The 17222-nt window shown below is 55.2% G+C and overlaps 2 protein-coding genes across 5 annotated transcripts in view; both read right to left on the minus strand.

Moving 5' to 3' along the window:
* Positions 1-7250, minus strand: part of MEGF8 (multiple EGF like domains 8) — a 39736-nt gene extending 32486 nt beyond the window's left edge. The window contains exons 1-3 of the mRNA XM_054567645.1: positions 6512-7250; positions 1175-1338; positions 722-928 (exon numbers count right to left, since the gene is read on the minus strand). Of these exons, the coding sequence (XP_054423620.1) occupies positions 722-928; positions 1175-1338; positions 6512-6698 (558 nt within the window). The 5' untranslated portion in view covers positions 6699-7250. The remainder of the gene's footprint in view (positions 1-721; positions 929-1174; positions 1339-6511) is intronic.
* A 579-nt stretch (positions 7251-7829) lies between these two features.
* Positions 7830-15762, minus strand: TMEM145 (transmembrane protein 145). Of its 4 annotated transcripts, none has more exons than XM_054567626.1 (15): positions 15641-15762; positions 14817-14891; positions 14624-14701; positions 14452-14538; positions 14258-14359; positions 14074-14158; positions 13891-13962; positions 13716-13784; positions 13341-13421; positions 13182-13260; positions 12938-13031; positions 12033-12205; positions 11433-11553; positions 9117-9323; positions 7830-8162 (listed from the first exon to the last, which is right to left on the minus strand). In XM_054567626.1, the coding sequence occupies exons 1-15, from the start codon at positions 15758-15760 to the stop codon at positions 8082-8084; spliced, it is 1524 nt and encodes a 507-aa protein (XP_054423601.1). In that variant the 5' UTR covers positions 15761-15762; the 3' UTR covers positions 7830-8081. The 4 variants fall into 4 exon arrangements, with proteins under 4 accessions (XP_054423601.1, XP_054423598.1, XP_054423600.1 ...); XM_054567624.1 differs by lacking the exon at positions 7830-8162 and adding an exon at positions 8247-8630; XM_054567623.1 differs by lacking the exon at positions 12033-12205 and having other exon boundaries at positions 7830-8630.
* Between the last annotated feature and the right edge of the window lie 1460 nt (positions 15763-17222).

Here is a 17222-nt window from a genome sequence, read left to right on the forward strand (position 1 = left end):
TGAACAGGAAAGGAGAGAATGGAAACAAAGAAAAAGAGACAGGCAAACAGAGAGACCAAAACGAGAAAGAGACAAACCAATAGACAGAGAAAGAAGGGGACACAGAAACACAACCAGAGGAGGCAAAGAAGTGGAGACAAGAAGACAGACCAAGAAACAAAGAGAAAGACCCAGAGAGAATAATTACGATAAATAGAAAATACATTGACAAAGAAAGACGGTGAGGTCCATGTCAGCCTGAGCCAGAAGAGCTCAGATCTGAAGAGGTCAAGGCAAGGAGGGCTCAAGGTGTGATCCAGCCCGGAGGATGGCTATGCATGCCTTAGGGCCACAGATAGCAGTTGAAAGTCAAAGTCATGGCTCAGGCCCTAAGGCCAGATAGAGTAAGCCGGGTGGGTGGATGGAGTCAGGCCTGGCAAGAGGAAGCAGTGTGGGTTCACAGGTGAGCAGTGCACTGTTGATGAGAACAGCGGTGGACTAAGGCAGAGGAGGGGCCCCAGGGAGAGGCGGGGTGGGGTTGGAGTGACAGGGAGGGTGGAATCTGGACTGAGAGGGCAGGACTGTGGATGAGAGCGGGGCTGCTGGTGTGGGGTCAGTGTCATGGCAGAGGGTGGGGCGTCAGGGGGAGTCAGACAAGGGCAGAGTTAGATACAGAAGAAGGGAGCAGCAAGTGTGAACACAGGTGAGGGTCCCACGGGGACACAGTTGGGGACAGGCTCACCGAGGCACAGGTGCCATGGCTGCCACAGTATGCTGAGCACTCCTGCAAGCCACAGTCAGGGCCCCCCCAGCCTGGCTCGCAGGCACATACCCCAGGGGGCTGGCACTGCCCACGGCTGTGGCAGCCCCCGGGGCACAGCGAGAAGCGGAAGGAGGCGTTGAAGCCCAGCAGGTTGTAGTTGGCGTCGCTGAACAGGTGCAGCAGCATCTGTAGGCACAGGTGAGCAGGGTTCAGGGACCTGACTGGGAGGTGGTCCACTCCTGTCCCACCCCCACTCTGGAGGTCCCTATCTCCTTTGTTTGTCTTTCTCTACCTTTCTCTGTCCCTGTTGTCCTTCTGTCTGATGCCATGTCCCGCCTGCTGTCTCTCTGTCCCTCCCTGGATGCACCTACCCCCTTGCCCCACCCTGCACTGAGATCCTTCAGCGACAGACCACAGCCCAGCCCCACCAACCTTGCCCGAGGATGCCTCAATGGGTGGGGGCCGGGTGCTCCCACTCAGACTGGCAAGCAGGGGCCCTCGGGGGGAGTCACCATCATACACGAACAGGTAGTCGTACGTGCACTCCGTGTCAAGGAAAAGGAAGTCCAATAGGATACGGTGCTGGGGGCTTGGCGCTGGGGGGAGAAACAGGGGGACCAAGCTCCAATATGGACTCTTTCCCCACACCTCCACGCAGACCACCCACAAACACCAAATCCTGCTCTGCATAATGAGGAGGCCCAACGATGAGTCTGATCTGGGCCCTACCTTGGAGGGGCTTCTGGCCTCAAAGCCCAGGGAGGTCAGAGCTCAGGCAAGGAATTATAGTACCCGCCCTGGAAAGACTCCTGAGATCAGGCTGAACATCCCCAGCTGTTCAGGTGGCAAAGTCGGCCTCCTGAGACAGGAAACCCATTCCGGTGAACTCACAGAGCTGTTCCATTCACTCTTGAGCTTCAGACACACCCAGGCCTGGGGGCTAGGGCTCAGGCCCAAGCAGGGAAGCACACTCCCAGATGGAAAAGGGCCTCTGTGAGGGTCCCCTTTTCCCAGCCAAAGGAGCACCGAAGGAAGAGGTTCCTTTCTTCTCCCTGGACAGAAGCCGAATCTTAGAGCACACAGCTCCTCTCTGCCTCCCTCAGGGTCTCACCTCTCTGTTTATTGTGGTACCTAAGGGCACAGACTTTGGAGCAAGACTACCTGGGCTCAAATCTTATTTCTGCCACTTACTAGCTACTAGCTGTGTAACCTAGAACAAGTCGCCTAACTTCTCGGAATCTGTTTCTTCTTCTGTAAAGTGAGAATATCATGGTTCTGTGGTGGATTCACACTTCTTGGCCACTCCTCCCATCGAGAGGTGAGGGCTAATGCCCTGGCCTTTATATCTGGGAAGAGCCTCAGAGACTAGTTTGACCAGTACAAAGCACAGAAGTGGTACTCTGGGACTTTTGAGGGTAGATCAGAGGAAACTTTGCAGCTTTTGCCTGGGCCACATAGAATTCCCCTTCTCAGAACACAGCTGTCACGCTATGAAAAGCCAAAGCCACACAAGGGGGCCACATGTGGACATCCCAGCTGACAGCCAGCCTCATCTGCCAGCGCTGAGCACGTGCCTTCTTGGATGTCCAGGCCAGGTGAGTGTTCAGATGACTGCAGCCCCAGCCGACACGTGACTATGCCTGCGTCAGAGGCGATAATGCACAGAAAGTGCTTAACGGGGCCTAGAACTTCCTAAGTGCCACTATTCCTAGCACTGTCACTATTCTTGCTCTCTGCCAGGTCCTGGTTCCAGAAGGTTCTCTCATCCCACATCTCACACTAAGGGCTCAGGGAAGCGTTCTGGGCTAGTAAAACTGGACCTGAGTTCCACTTCTGCTCCTGACCTGCTGGAAAACCCTGGACCAGCCACCCGCTCATCCCCCTGGGTAGAAACTCATCTGCACTCGCCCTGCACTCACCCACTGTGCGATCTTGGGCCACTGTCATGGGCTCTCTAAGCCTCAGTCTCCTTCATGTAGAATGAGGATAAGTCTTCCCATCCACTAAGGCTGGTGTGGAGATCTGAGAAGGTGACTCCAGCGTGCCAGCCCAGACCTTGTCCTCTCACCAGGACCACTGATGAACCTCCTTCCTGGCCTCCCAGACTCTCATCTTGCCCTGACATGGATCCCTGAGTGATCTTCCCAATTTGACATCCAGCCCTGGCCCTCCTCTGCTCAAAAGCCCTCCATGGCTCCCACCATCTCCAGGAGAAAGTCTAGCTCTCTAACCTGTCTCACATACCCCACTGCTTGCAGCTCTACCAGCAGCTGGGCCTTTGCACATGCTTCTCCCTCTATCTGGAGCACATTCTCCCTTCCTGCCAGCAAGCTTCCCCATCTCCTCCAGGGAGCCTTCCCTGATACCCCCTGGCTGGGTTAGGTGCCCCTCTTAGGGGTTCTCACTTCCCACTATAACCTTCATTCTTCTGGGCCAGGACCATCTGTGTCCAGGTGTGTCGCCCCTGCAACCTAAGAGGCTCAAGGGCAGGGCCTGGGCCGAACTCATCTTGGGGTCCCTCCCCAACGTTGCACAGCACAGAGCCTGGCACTGGGCAAGAGCTCAGGAAATTCTGGATGAAGGAATGAGGAAATCCACAAAAGACAGAATACTGAAGTTGGCATCCCTCCCTCAGGCTCTGACCAAAGCCCTGGGGAACATCACAACAGACCCCTAAGCCATGGTTTATAGTACGCAGAACCATTCAGCCAGACCAGACAAGAACTCCCAGTCTTACCAGTCTCAACCAAACTATAAAGTTTAAAACAAGTACATCTTTGTTAAGTGCCTGCCAGAGGCAGGCTCACCATCTGCTTTCCCCAAGTTCCTCCCTGATTTCAAGGTCTCCTTTCTCATGACCCAACATGGGCCCAACCCCCATGCCACCCTGAACAGAGATCCAAACACAAAAACCCTTGCTTTTCGAAAGCAAAAGCCTCTTATTCATGAAGATGTATGACAACTGGGTACAATGAAGTGTGAACATGGTACAAAATTAAGTGATTCCATGGTTTATTTCTTTAATAGATAGGGGAACATGTTGACTCTTAGAGGTCCTAGACATTGAGAAGCGTGGGAGATCAAGGGGGATCTGGAAGTCTCCCGGACTCCTCCCTACCCCAATATCCAGCCAGTTGCTCCCCAAGTCTCACTGGTGACACTTCACAAACATCTCTCAGTGCTCTCTGAGCCTCTCCACCTCTTAATTCCTGCCCCAGTCAGGACTTATCCTCTCCTGCAAGACTAGCACACCAGGTCCCCAACCCACCCCCACCCAGCCTGAGAGCAAAGCCTCACTCCTGCTTCAAATCCTTCTGTGACTCCCCTTCAATCCCAAGAGCAGAGCCAAGCTGCTCAGTGTGACACCCAAAGCCCTCTCTCCCCCTGCTTCTGGTGCCCTCCTCACCTTCTGGCCAACAGACCAGACACACCTATACATGGTTCCTGAGACGCAGTGAACTCTCTCTTGTTTTCATAGAGGATTTTCTCTTTTCTCACCCAGTAAACTCCTAAGCATGCTTCAGAACCCTGCCTGCTTCAGTGTCCTCTCACCCCTCCGTAGGTTCCTCTCTCCAACCCTGGATCTCCTGTTTCAGACCGGCGCACACTGTGTCCCCAGCCAAGCTGGGACTCTTCAAGGCCAGAGGATGATTTATACCCTCAACACATACACATACTTCCCATTCTATTTTCCACCCCTCAGACAGAAATGGTCCCTGAGCTGGGGACAGACACACATGCCAAGAAATAGTCTTCATCTGGACCCCACACAACAGCCATAAGTAAATAACACATAAAACATAAATTAGATCATGTCCTTCTGCTGTTTAAAACCCCTGCCTGGCTCCCAGTGCCCCGGGTTAAAGGCCAAGCTCCGCAGCCTGCAAAGGGAGGCCCTGCACGATCCAGACCATTGCACCTCTGGCCTTTGCCCAGGACATCCTCTGGGGGACCCTGACCTCTCCTTGGTGGCCACTACCTCTCCAACATTCACTACCTAGGGAGGCCTTCCTGGACTTCTCGGGCCACTGACTGCCTTTGGACTCCTCTTCTACCTCCCTACCACCCCCAGGACGGTCCTACACCCTCTGCCTCCCTCTCAACCCTCCAGCTTCTGGCTCATGATTTGTCTTCTTGTATGCATTCTGTTCTCTAGCACACTGCATTTCTACTTCCTCCAAAGCACCATACCCTCCTGCATTCAGGCCTTTGTACAGGTCGTTCTCCTTGCCTGTAATGCCCTTTTGCTCCCTCCTACACATGCCTCTGGTCTCAGATATCACCCAGGCTAAGTCAGACTTTTTCTCTGGGCTCTCCGCTCCTTGGGTGTGAATTTGTTTCCCCCACTGGACTGGAAGCCCATGAGGGTAAGACTGGGGCCCTGGCAGAGGCTACTTTTCCTCCTCCTCCTCGTGACTGATTCCTATTGGTCCTTTAGGTCTCAGCTCAGACATTTTCTCCTCCAGGAGGTCCTCTCTGCTCTCCCCCATCCCTGGTCCCCACATCAAGCACCTCCTCTGGAATCCCATGCACTATGGGGTTCCCCATCACAGTACCAACCACTGTGGTCTGTCGTTGCCTATTAACGTGTTTGTCTCTCCAACTGGATCCCAAGCCTCGAGCCACTGGGGACCACTGGGACTGCCTTGGTCTCTGCTATGTCCCAGTACCAAATATAATAGCTAGCACATGAATGATAGAAAAAATGCTTTTATTTAAGTACTTTAAAAATAACAACAGCAACACTCCTAATATTATTTACTGAGCACTTACTATTTGCCAGGTGCATTAAACACCTGTTCTTATGCCCTGGTTGGTGTGGCTCAGTTGGGAATCTAACTGCAAAGCAAAAGGTTGCTGGTTCGGTTCCCAGTCAGGGCACATGCCTGGGCTGCAGGTTCCGTCCCTGGTCAGGAGGCATGTAAGAGACAACCGATCGATGTTTCTCTCTTGCATCAATGTTCCTCTCCCTCCCTTCCCCTCTCTCTAAAAATAAATAAATAACATCTTTAAAAACAAACAAACAAAACCTACTCTCATTTTATTCCAACAACCCTATGAAGTTGGTACTATTATTTGTTTGTTTTTTTATCCTCACTGTTGGACACTCTTTCATTGCAGTTAGAGAGGGGAAGTGACAGAGGAAGGGTGAGAGAGAAACATCGATGAGAAAGACGAACATCAACTGGTTTGCCTACGGCACAAGCCTGCACTGGGTATTACAGGTGCCCGGAAGGGGGATCAAACCTGCAACCTAGGTATATGCCCTGACCGGGAATCGAACCCACAACCTTTCGATCACGGGGCCAAAGCTCTAACCAACTGGGCCACACAGGCAAGGGCTTTACTGCATTTTTTCCATTATCACTTATCCTCCCTATACCTTTTCCCAGGGGGAATAGTATTATTATCCCCACTTGGAGGGAGGGGAAGCTGAAACTCAGAGAAAGGAAGCCACCTTCCCAAATTCACAAAGCTATGAAGTGGAACCCAAATTTGACGAATGTGATTGGGCTCACAGACTGAGGTTTCTAACAGTTAATCAGAATACCCCTCATTGATGCTCCTAGCTTGTAGCTGTCCGTCCCTCTGAGTGTGGGTGCAACTCCTCCACCAGACTTCAAGGCCTTTCAGGGTGGGCTGCTTTTTTGAGGAAAGGGCCTGCATCAGAACCGGATTCTGGAAATGTGGTGAATGGATGAATGGCTGCACAAATGAATGAATTAGCAAGGAAATGACAGAGTGAGTGACCCACGCTGCCCTACTCACCCTCGATGAGCCACTCGCAATTGCCATTGACGCTGTAGTTGCCCGCACCATCCGTCACGAAGCCTGGGGCCTCCCGCAGCACTTGCCGCTGCCCCTTGCAGTCCCCGGCCCGGGCCCCAGGGGATAGCTGCCCCAGTACGGCCAAAGATAGGGCTAGCGTGGTGGCCAGAGCCCGGCCCAGGGCCATCGCCGCCTCCGGCACTGACCCTTACAGACGGCGCGGACCTTCCACCGGTGTAAGGCCCTGAATGCGACCTCTATGGACGGGACATGGCCTTGTAGACCGGGGAGGTCTGGGAGTCGCAGTCCCCGCGAAGGGAACAGCCGCTGTCCACGGGCTCTGGAAGTCGAGGGGTGGGCCCTATGGACCCATGATAGGCCCTGTAAATGGGGTTGCTATAGGCGGGGCCGAGCCCTAGGGACCGTGGGAGTCCCTTACAGACACAGACCCCCATAGGCTGGCTGACCCCATAAACGGTGTCCAGCAACTACAGACGCGGACTGCTGCAGGCCGAAACGGACCTTAGAGACGGTTGGGTCCCCAGGAGGTGAAGGGTCCTACAGCCAGTCGAGCGCCTCCATAGAGGACGCAGGCCCGGCCGAGCAGGCCGGGATGGTCCGGGAGGGACTCCAGCCGGAGGCGGAGCCCGTCCACAGGGGCTTCAGTCTGGACCGCAAACACTCACTCCCTCGCTCACCCACCCTGCGCCTCCCTCAGAGCCGGATAGCCCAGGTCACAGAGTCGAGGAGACGCTCGGGCCAGAGCGGTCCCAGGAAGACTGCAGGGTGGGCGAGGGGGCGGGGGGGGGGGGGGCCGTGTGGGAAGACTGGGGCCGGGAGAGGAGGCGAGAAGTCGCGGAGTAGCAGGTCAGAGCGGCCCTGGGAGGACTGCGGAACACTCAACCCCACCCCTCCACAAATGGAGACTTCCGGAAACTTCCCCGCCCATTTGTGCCCAGACGCATGTGCAGCATTGACCTCCTTGGCCACCGAAGAATTGCACATGCGCAATGCTAAAATCGTAACCCAAACTCAGGGTGCAGCTGGCTGACAAAGTAAGTGCCACTGGAGGGCGCCTCTACCTCTGACTCGGGAAGAGAAGGTAAAAAGGAAAAAGCGGTGAAGAGGACTAGATGATTCATATCTTCAGTGCTCTCAAATTCTGGGTCAACATAAAGGTCAGATTATGCAGACCTCTCCCAAAATACCATTTCTCAGATGGACACACTGAGATCCCCAGCCTGGAACGGTTCTTTCTCAGCCTCGTCTCTGAGCACCATCAATGTAAAAGAGGCCATCTTATAGATAAAAACTCAACGAATCTTCTTTATTTTGGCAAGAAGGGATAAAAGTCTTTCTGCCGGGGACCTGAGGGAGGCCCCCAGGATGGAGATCGGGGTGGACAGAACACGGGTCCGAGGTCGCAGAGATCTAAGGGAAGGCTTCAGAGTCTAGACGAGCTTCACAATATCCGTCCCGGGAGCAGTGGCACAGGGTCGTGGAGTCCTCCTGGAGCGCCCCATGGGCAGGGTCCCGGCGATCCTCACTGGTGTTCCGGGTTCCGACGGGGTCAGAGGTCTCGGAGGGGGCCAGGGGGCCGGAGGTCACGGAACAGCGGGAGCCCAGAATCCGGCGCCGCTCGGGGCAGGGGCTGAGGGAGGGGACGGGGAGAGCGGCTCCCGCGGGACCGTTTGGCACAAGAGTCGGGGGGTGGGGGGAGCGGGACACCTCGCACCCCTACCTGGGCGCGCGGGGTGGGGAGGGTCAGGAAGGCCTGGGATAGCCCAGCCCTGGGGCCGGGATGAAGAGAGGGGCCGGGGCCCGGCAGGGGCCCGGCGCGCGGCCCATGGGGCAGGGGTGGGCAGGGGTGTCAGACCGGGGGTGCAGTGCCCCCGGCCGTGCGCATGCTGAAGTATTCGGTGAAGCCGGTGTGCGGCGACGCCGTCTGGGGCACGAGAGGCTGGTAGGACGGCGTCGGGCCATCCCGGCTCGGGTCGGCCGCCTTGGGGAACCGAGTGGGAGGGGGCGGGGAGGCCGCGCCGGGCTCGGCCATGGTCACCACGCGGCCCCTCGGGGCCGCCACCGCCGCCACCGCCGTCTCCTCCACCTGCTTCCCGGCCTGGGAGGGGGGTCAGGGTCAGAGGCCGTCCGGGACCCACGGGGGGCAGATGCGGCCCCGAAGGCCCGTCCCCCTCCCGCCGGAGAACCCCCTCCCGAGGTGTGGGCGCCTGTGTCAGTCAGGGAAGGAGCGGACAGTGGGACGCCTGGGCAGCGGGGCTAGGTACTCAAGGGGCGGCGTCGGGGCGCGAGGGGCGAACTCCGGCGGCGGCCGGGGAGGCGGGGGCGAACTGCGGAAGGCAAGCGGTGGGGGCACGGCGCGTGGCGTCTGCGGGGGCGTGCGCAATAGCGCCAGAACCCAGTCTGGCAGGGTAGGCGCGGGCGCCGGGAGACGGTCGCGGCGCGGCATCGCGGCGCGAGGGGTGCGAAAAGCAGGGGGTGGGCTCAGGCGCCTGGGCGCTGGGGGCGGCGGCGGGGCCGGGAGCGGGGTCAAGTACTCCAGGGGCGGCGCCAGCAGCTCCTCGGGCGCCAGGGGCGCGGGGCTTACGGAGGAGGCGGGCGGGGGAATGGAGAAGAGCTCCGTGAAGTTGGGCACCGAGTCGCTGATGAACGTCACGTTCCCATAGACGTGCTGCGGGAAGGCCTTGTCCGCCGATTCGCTCCCCCCGGGACCCGGGGCACCGGCCGAGGCTATCTGCGACGTGCGCACGTGGTAGGGGAAGTTCTTGTTGGCCGCCGAGGGGCGTGTCATGATCTGGGGTGAGGGGCCAGGTGCAGGTTGAAGAAGCACTGGCCAAGCCTCTGACTGTCTCCATAATTATGGAGTCCTAAGGATCCCCCTTCACTTGGAATCCCCTACGCTTCCCTGAATCCTTCAGACGGAAATAGGCTCCTCCCATGGGCTCTCACAGTGCCGTGGGCTCTGACCTTTTTCTTCCAACACAATTTATTCCTATGCCAGTGCTTCCTCCGTTAGTGTCCTGATTGCTGGGTTATCACTGACTAGTTAAGCTTCAGCATCCTGCGCTGCGTGGTATGATAGCCACTCGCTATATGTGGCTATTTATAATTTAATTAAAATTAAAATAAATTGTCCCTCAGTTACACTAGCCACATGTAAGTGCTCAGTGGCCACATGTAGATAATAATTATCATATGGGACAGCAAAAATCCTAGAATATTTTCATAAGCACAGAAAGTTCAATTAAACTAGTAGACCCTAGAATGTTAACTCCTTGAGAGGAGGAACTTAACTGTTCTGTTCCCTGCTAAATACCTCCCCAATACCTCCTAGAACAATACCTAGTACATATAAGCTCTCAATAAATATTGGTTGAATGTAGAATTGTCTTCCCCAATTAGTCTGGAAGAAAGGCAGGAACTGGGTATGACTCTAGAACTGCATCCGGGAAGCCCAGCTTGGCCCTCTAAGTTTGCGTTCAATAACTGAAGAAGGAGCTTAAACCAATCAGCAGTGGGACACCCATGGTGAAACATGCTCAGCTAAAAAAAATCCTGAGCATTTTTAGGAATGAAACTGGCTCAAGGTGAAATATAGCAGAAAGGGCGCAGTGTTTGGTGTTCTGAGCCTGCACCCCACCTCTCAGCCCCACAGCTCACTGAATGTGGGATCTGGGGCATGTTGATTCAACTCCCCAAGCCTCGCTGGTGGAAAGGGATTGCAGTGCTTACTCTGAAAGATGAGGGAAGGGTGGAAATGAAAACCACTGGTGCAGAGCCTGGCCCATGATGAGTTTTCAGCGTTTCTCTTCTCTCTGCCCCTTTCTGACTTCCTGCAGAGCCTCAAGATGGACTGTCCTAGGAAGGTGAGTCTGTACCTAAGTCAGGCTCTGGGGTAGCAGATAGAGGACCTGGCCCCCTCCCTCAGCTGAGCACCTTTCCTACACAGAGTACGTGGTGGACTCCTGGGGTTAAGAGCTGGGGCCTTCAGTGATGCCTGTTTCCTTTTCATGCCAGGTTTTGTGGTCTGCTGGAGAAGGACTAGGTCCAAAGTACCTGTCCTGCCATCAAAGGCCCTATATAGAGCCCTGGCAGGTCACCTCCCACCTCTGGGTCTTAGCTTTGTTTCTCTGTATAGTGGGTCCAATGACCATTATCTGGGGCTACTCTGACACTTAAAAAAGAGGGTAGGACTAAATGCATATAGGTGTTCCTAGCATAAAACAGGCTGGTTTGAGATAGGTGCCTACGGAATGGTGGATGAATGGGTTGTGAGTGGATAAGTGGATGGATGGATGGATGAATGGATAAATTGATGAATGAATATAAGAGCTATCACCCAGAAGGCTGGATAGGATTTAAACTACAGCAAAGAAGAGGTTTGCCACTGGTACCCTCCTGATGCCATTCAGATCCAGGCTCCTGGAGCCCCAGCCTGGCCCATCCCAGCTGCTTCTCCCCAAACAATGACCTATGATGGAGTGGCAGATTTGGGAGAATGTATGGGTGAAGGGTGGAGTAGAGACCAAGGGGCTGGGGGTAGGCAGTGGGGATACAAAAAAGAAATGTGAGAGTCTGGGGACACAGGGTCAGGAATGGGAATGAAGAGGGGGGGACAAAGAAAAGAGGGTAGGCTAGGGGAAGAGGCCAGATACAAGGTGGGAAAGAAGAACAGAAGAGAGTGGAGGCTAGGGGGCACAGTAGAGTAGAATAGCCTACAGAAACCCAGCAGGCTCTCAATAAGTGTCTATCGAATGACTGAAGAGATGAAGTGAAGGATATGGGTCAAGTGTTCAGAACACAAGGTTCAGGCAGATTGGGGTGAGAGCCTCATACACTGGTTTGAGGCTCTCACCTGATCTCTGCCCACTGGTCTCCCACCCCACCAGATGTCCATCCTCACCAAGAACACGCCATGCGCATACAAATGGATGCCCAGCTGGATGCCATTGACAATTTTCTCCCGTGCCCACTTGGGGATCCCGAAGTTGGCAATCAGGGCCATGACAGGAACTGCAAAGAACCTGAAGGGGAGGAATTGGATTAGTGGAGATGCTACCTGATGCCCCCCACCTCCTGGCTCAACTGCCCTGCTATACACACACACAGGCCCCGGGTGGGTCCCAAACTGGAGGGAAGTTGTGTGACTTTCAGAAGTCAGAGACTAAAAAAGGGCAAGATTCCCACTGGCTTGGGAAATTCTGGGGGTCTAGCAGTAGGTTGAATGGAACTCAGTTCTACCCCACATCACATCCCAGGACCTGACAGGAAAATCAATACATAGTTGATTAATGAATGAACATGTTAGCAACAACTGAGGACCTACTGCATGCTAGATCTGTTTATAAGCATCTTACATATATAAATTCACTGAAGTCTCACGATGACACTGTGAGGCAGGTACAAGTTCCACCTCCATTAAACAGGTTAAGAAAATAAGGTGGAAGTTCACTGACTTATGTGAGGTCACACAGGGACATACTGGGGGCCCAGCACATCTCACCAGAGGGTGTAAGCAGCAAAGAAGGGCACATAAAAGGGCTGTTTCTCCGGGAAGTGACGCAAGGAGACAAGAACAGCATAGCAGAACCACACGTAAGCCGCCACCTGCAGCCCGATGAGTCCGTAGCCTGCCGGTGACTCATACATGTATAGAACCTGGCCCGGGTCAAAAAACTGACCCAAGGAAGAGGGTTTGTCATAGCCCTGGTCTCCTGCCCTCCACACTGGGACCCCGGAACATACCCATGGGCACCCAGGGGACAAAGGCACTTGGTCAGGACAGAAGCCACAGGATAGTGAGGGATGGAGACAAAAGCATATCGAGGTAAAAAGAGGGACAAAGACAGGAAGAGAATATGGCTGCTACCATGGGCCCAACAGGGGTAAACATTGCCATGTGAAAGCCTACTCTATGAGGTAGGTCTTAGGATCACCCCACTTCACAGAGGGGGAAACTGAGGCTAAGAGAGATGCCTTTTGGCTGAAGCCACAGTAATATAAAGTCTTAGAGGAGGCCCTGGGGTAGGTAAGACCTTCCTAATTTCACAGTGGAGAAAACAGGCCCAAAGAAAGTGGCCATCACCCAAGGTGAGCCAGCTGGGAGATGTGTGAGCCAGAGTGGAATCCAGGTCTGTGTGATTCCTGAACTCTTGGTCATGACATTGAGCATAAATATGACAGACAGTGAGAGACAGAGGGAGAAGGGAGAAGCCACTCAGAGACATTGAAAAGGGGAGCAATGCACTTAGAAAGACTGATAGGAGGGTGGGAAATCATAGAGTGAGAGAGAGAGAGCGCGCGCCAAGAGGAATGCAGTGTGGAGAAGGGTTAGCAGACAGGTGGAAGAAGACACAAAGCTTTTTGGGGGGTTGGGGCAGGGCATGGGCAGTGATGGGTGGGACTCACCTTGGCCTCATAGATGAGCAGCACCACGTGGGTAAGAGTGTACAGGGTCATGTAGACAGACAACTTCACAGAGCCTGAGTGGCTGATGCGGCCCCTGGCGACAGGCCATGAGGGGAGATGGCAGGGGTGGGGCCGTCAGGGAGGAGGGGTGGCCACCCCCCCAGACCCTACCCCTTCTCCCACCCCATTCCCCAGCCCAGCCACTCCCCAACCCCAGCACTCCCTCCCAACCCAGCCTGGGCACCGTGTCACTGTGAATCCCTTCCCCAGAAGGATGAGCATCAGCAGGAAAATGAGGAAGCTGGAGGAGAACAGCAGCTTGGCTGGGAGAAGGGAAGAGAGGGCAGCTCAGACACGCTGGCAGAGGAGCCCAAGTGCCCGTCCTGGCCCCCGTCATTCTCACCCAAGATCTTCAGGCTCTCGTTGCCAATGCCATCAGTGGCATACTGGCCCCAGTAGATGCAGAAAAACAGGAGACTGAGAACTGAGGAAGGATGGGCAGAGAAAGGAAAGGACAGAAACTGGCTTCAGTGCATCACTAATCCCTAGCACTGTGATCCAGGTGACCAGAACCCTCCTCCGCCCCCATCAGGATTCCAGAATGTTTACTCCCACTGACCTCCTATCCTAGGAGACCCAGGAGCCCAGGCCTCCAGCTCCCCCCTCCCTCAGACGCAGGAGTCCAGGCTCCCAGCCCCTCTGCCCTCAGGCCCAGATACCTGGGCCTCAGGTAACCTCCTTTCACAGATCTCTAAAGTTGTAATACTCCAAACCTCACCCTCTACTCCTGCTGCGGCCATAAACATTTTGTAAGTTGTGTGGAGCAACTGACGACCTTTCAGCAAATCTAGAAAGGGTGTAAGGGAAGACTGTTCACAGACAGGAAGGGAGAGCAGCTCACTCCCCTAGTCTTTCCTCCCCTCATATTTTCCCCCACCATGTGTGGGACTCACATCCAAAGTAACAGGAAAGGAAGAAGATGAGGATGAAGATGAGGAGGAAAGTCACATCTGTCTCCAGGATCCCTGCCGATTTGGTGGAAGGAGGAAATGGTTCAGTTAGGCTGGTGTCTCTCAGCAAGCGCCCAGCTCTGGGCTCCCTCAAAGATCCTGGCTTCTAGGTTTCCATAGGCTCACCAAACTCATCAGCCGAGAAATGCCGCGTCCAAAAGGACTTGCCATTGGTGAGGACCATCTCGTACTCCAGCTGCAGCCCATCTCCCTGTGGGGAGTGTGGAGGCCTAAGGAGGGCTGTGGGCAGGTAGGCTATTGGCAGGAAGGCAAAGAGGAAAAGAGCCAGGTATCCAGCACAGTCCCTTACCCCACACTTGCTAAGCGCAATGTACCACCACCTTTCACGCACTGAACGGAAGCTTCGGCCACTGGAGCAGCTCAGATAGCGAGTTCCCTCCTCTGACACCACCTGGGGAGGAGCGATAAGGCTGAAGCCTGTCTGCACTGTCCTTAGGTGCTTGACCTTCAGCACCTGCCTACTCCCCCAGGCTGGGCCCATACCTGACAGCCTGACCAGGCATACTGGGTGGTGAGGTTGATGACCTGGTTGTTCTCAGGCCTGATCACTGACTCCTTGGCCAGGCAATCCTGGGAAAGGCAGCGACGGACATGGTCACTCCCTGGCCAGCCTCAACCTTTGCCCCCTCCCATCCACCCTCCTCACAGCCCTCACCTTGTCCCCTGCCTTGTACACGGCTGGCCACTGGGATGGATCGTCGAAATAGAGGAGGATGTTCTGACAGCACTTGGCCTGCAAGCCCAGAGATTTGGGGGTTTGGAGGAGCATGGGGGGCTGGGGTTGCCCTCGCCTCTGGAGACCAAGGGAACATCCAGCCTCAGTGTGGGAGTGGTTGGGGAAGGCTCACCTCAGGGTATCGGAAACGGAAGTCCAGCCGTCCATAATCCGAGAGGAAGCAAAATCTTGTCAGGAACACCCAGTCCTGGAAAAGGGGTCCAGTCAGACCCTTTTCCAGTCCTTTGAGGAACTCTCCTCGACTCCATAGACTCTTAACTTTTCTTCCCTATCCTCTGTACCTTGTTTCCCAAGAAGCATAAGGGGAACAAGTCACATCCAAAATTCGTCTGTGATCCCTTCACCTTGGATCCAGGATTCCTGTCTCAGATGACTCCTCCCCCTCAAACACTTTTCTTATTCCCCAGGTGCCCTGAGAAAGACACTGGAGGGCCAGATCCCCATCTCTGCCACCCTCATCCCAGACACCATCAGACTGGCATCCCCCCCCCCAATTATCCACACACCACCGCCGATCCCAGAGACCACCCTGTGCTGGGCAATATTCCAAACGGCCCTCTCTCGGTCCTGAGCGGGAGCGCGAAGTCAAGGCAAGGCTCACTGCGGAGTAAGAAGTGCTGTCCCTTCAGCACCACCTCGGCCGTTCCCCGCCCCCAACCCAAACTCCACTCTCTCAAGCCGGCTCCTACTCCTCGCCTAGCTCTGACCTCAATGTCCCTCCTACAGCCTCCGAGGTCTCTGCTCGACCCCAAGGCCTCCCTCGGTCTTGACCCTGACCCAGTCCCCCATCTCCTCCAGCCCCCTCTTCTCAAGGCTCCTAGGGCCGCCCGGGGGGTGGGGGCGGCAAGGGGCAGGGCGGTCCCTTCCCTCTCCCCCGCCTTCCTTTCCCCACGCCGGGGATTCGGCGGTTGGCTGGGGAGGGCCCGGCACGCTCACCTCTTTGGAGCTGAGGTTGCCCCGCACGTACTTGGCCCGGGCGCGCGGGGGCAGTGGCAGCAGCAGAAGCAGCAGCGGCGGTAGCAGGCGGCGCAGAGCCGGCGCGCGCGGGGGCTCCATTCCGCCCGCTCTGGCCCCAGCCCCGGCTCCGCTCCGGCTCCCGCTCCGGCCCGGCGACGGCGGCGAGAGCGCGCAGGCCGGCCGACGCGCGCCCCCGATTAAAGGGGCCGCAGGGCGCTGCGATCTCCACCCCCTCTTCCGCGATGGCCTGGTCCAGCCCCTTTCCAAACCGCGTGGAAGGGGACGCCCCTTTTCCCACCTTCTCTACCCCGCCCCACCCCCAGTCCTCCCCTCTGGGAGTTTCGGTGATACCTCCGGCTCCCCGTGTACTAAACTGAATTCACTTTCCAACAAGCCCTGCCTCCTCCAGACTACCATCTTCGACCCACAACTCCCAGACCCCAGCTCAGTTCTGATCTACTCTCAACTTAGTCCTCAAATTGTTCCTTGATTGCTCATCCCCGCCCCCATGCCAGCCATCCCCCACTGGGTCCAACGAAGGTACCAGCGTTCCATTCCTCTTGCACTCTGTGAAGTGCCCACAGAGACACAGAGACAGCAATCCACTTGTTCTGGATCACACAATGCGGTGGAAGCAGAGAGCCCTCAATCTCAACCACTATACCCAACCCCTCTTCCTGACCCTGATCTGTCACTGCTTACCAGGCTGTGCAGTGGGGGCTGCTATGAAGCAGAAGTGTTGTGGAAAGCCGATGAGCAGACTCTTTAGTAAGTTGCCCGGGATGAAATTGCAGTTTTGCCACCTTCTCCCCATTAGACCTCAGCCAAGTCACAGCCACTTAATCTTCTAGTCCATTCCCCTTCATACCAATACCAATACTAGTTTTCCAATGGCAATGGGGAACCATGGAAAAGCTTTACAGAGTAGGGTCCAAGCCCCTCAGGTAGATTTTCCTGATCAGATTTCAAAACGTTTCTAGCTTCATCCCTCTCCCTCCACTGCAGAAAATTTGCTGCTCCTCAAAATACCATTTTAAAAAAACTTTCTAAACCAAAGGACCAAGCAGGAAACGTAGGTGTGTGAAACACTTTCAAGGGAGAATGTGGGTGCCGTGAAAAGGGGCTTCTGATACTTGGCTTGAGCCAGTTGTTTCCAGGAAGGATGATAGGTGCAGTGCCAGATCATTTTCCATTTTTGTTTTTTTAAAAGGCAAAAATGCAATTTTTTAAAGCAAACTGTAGAATTGTAACAGCAGGCAATTGATTCAAAAATTTAAAATACATCACAAGCGAAAAAAAGTCTGTGGGCCAAATTCAGGCCTCATTTGCCATTCCTGCACACACACTGTTGCTATGTCCAGACGACCAGGAGCCCCTCAAGGGCAGGGCCCAGATGTTACTCTAGGCCTCAGCATGGCCCACAGATGTGGGCTGAATGAAAAAGGTCCCATATCCTCTATTCATCCTCTCCAGGTCTTGCACATGCTGTTCCTATTGCCTCAAATGTTTTTCCCCTTCTCTAATAGCAAGTTTCTACTAATTTTGAGAAACGCAGGGTGTG

Source organism: Pteronotus mesoamericanus, unplaced genomic scaffold, assembly GCF_021234165.1.
Source record: "Pteronotus mesoamericanus isolate MK-2021 breed Mesoamerican mustached bat unplaced genomic scaffold, CSHL_Meso_final contig_186, whole genome shotgun sequence".
Lineage (NCBI taxonomy): Eukaryota > Metazoa > Chordata > Mammalia > Chiroptera > Mormoopidae > Pteronotus > Pteronotus mesoamericanus.

Coding starts and splice junctions, on each gene's coding strand:
- TMEM145 (XM_054567623.1), bottom strand. CDS start 15,760: ATGGAGCCCCCGCGCGCGCCGGCTCTGCGCCGCCTGCTACCGCCGCTG. Junction 13,422..13,715: donor GGCCGCAGCAGGAGTAGAGG/GTGAGGTTTGGA, acceptor ATCCTTCCTCAG/TTCTCAGTCTCCTGTTTTTC. Junction 9,324..11,432: donor ATGCGCATGGCGTGTTCTTG/GTGAGGATGGAC, acceptor CCCTCACCCCAG/ATCATGACACGCCCCTCGGC.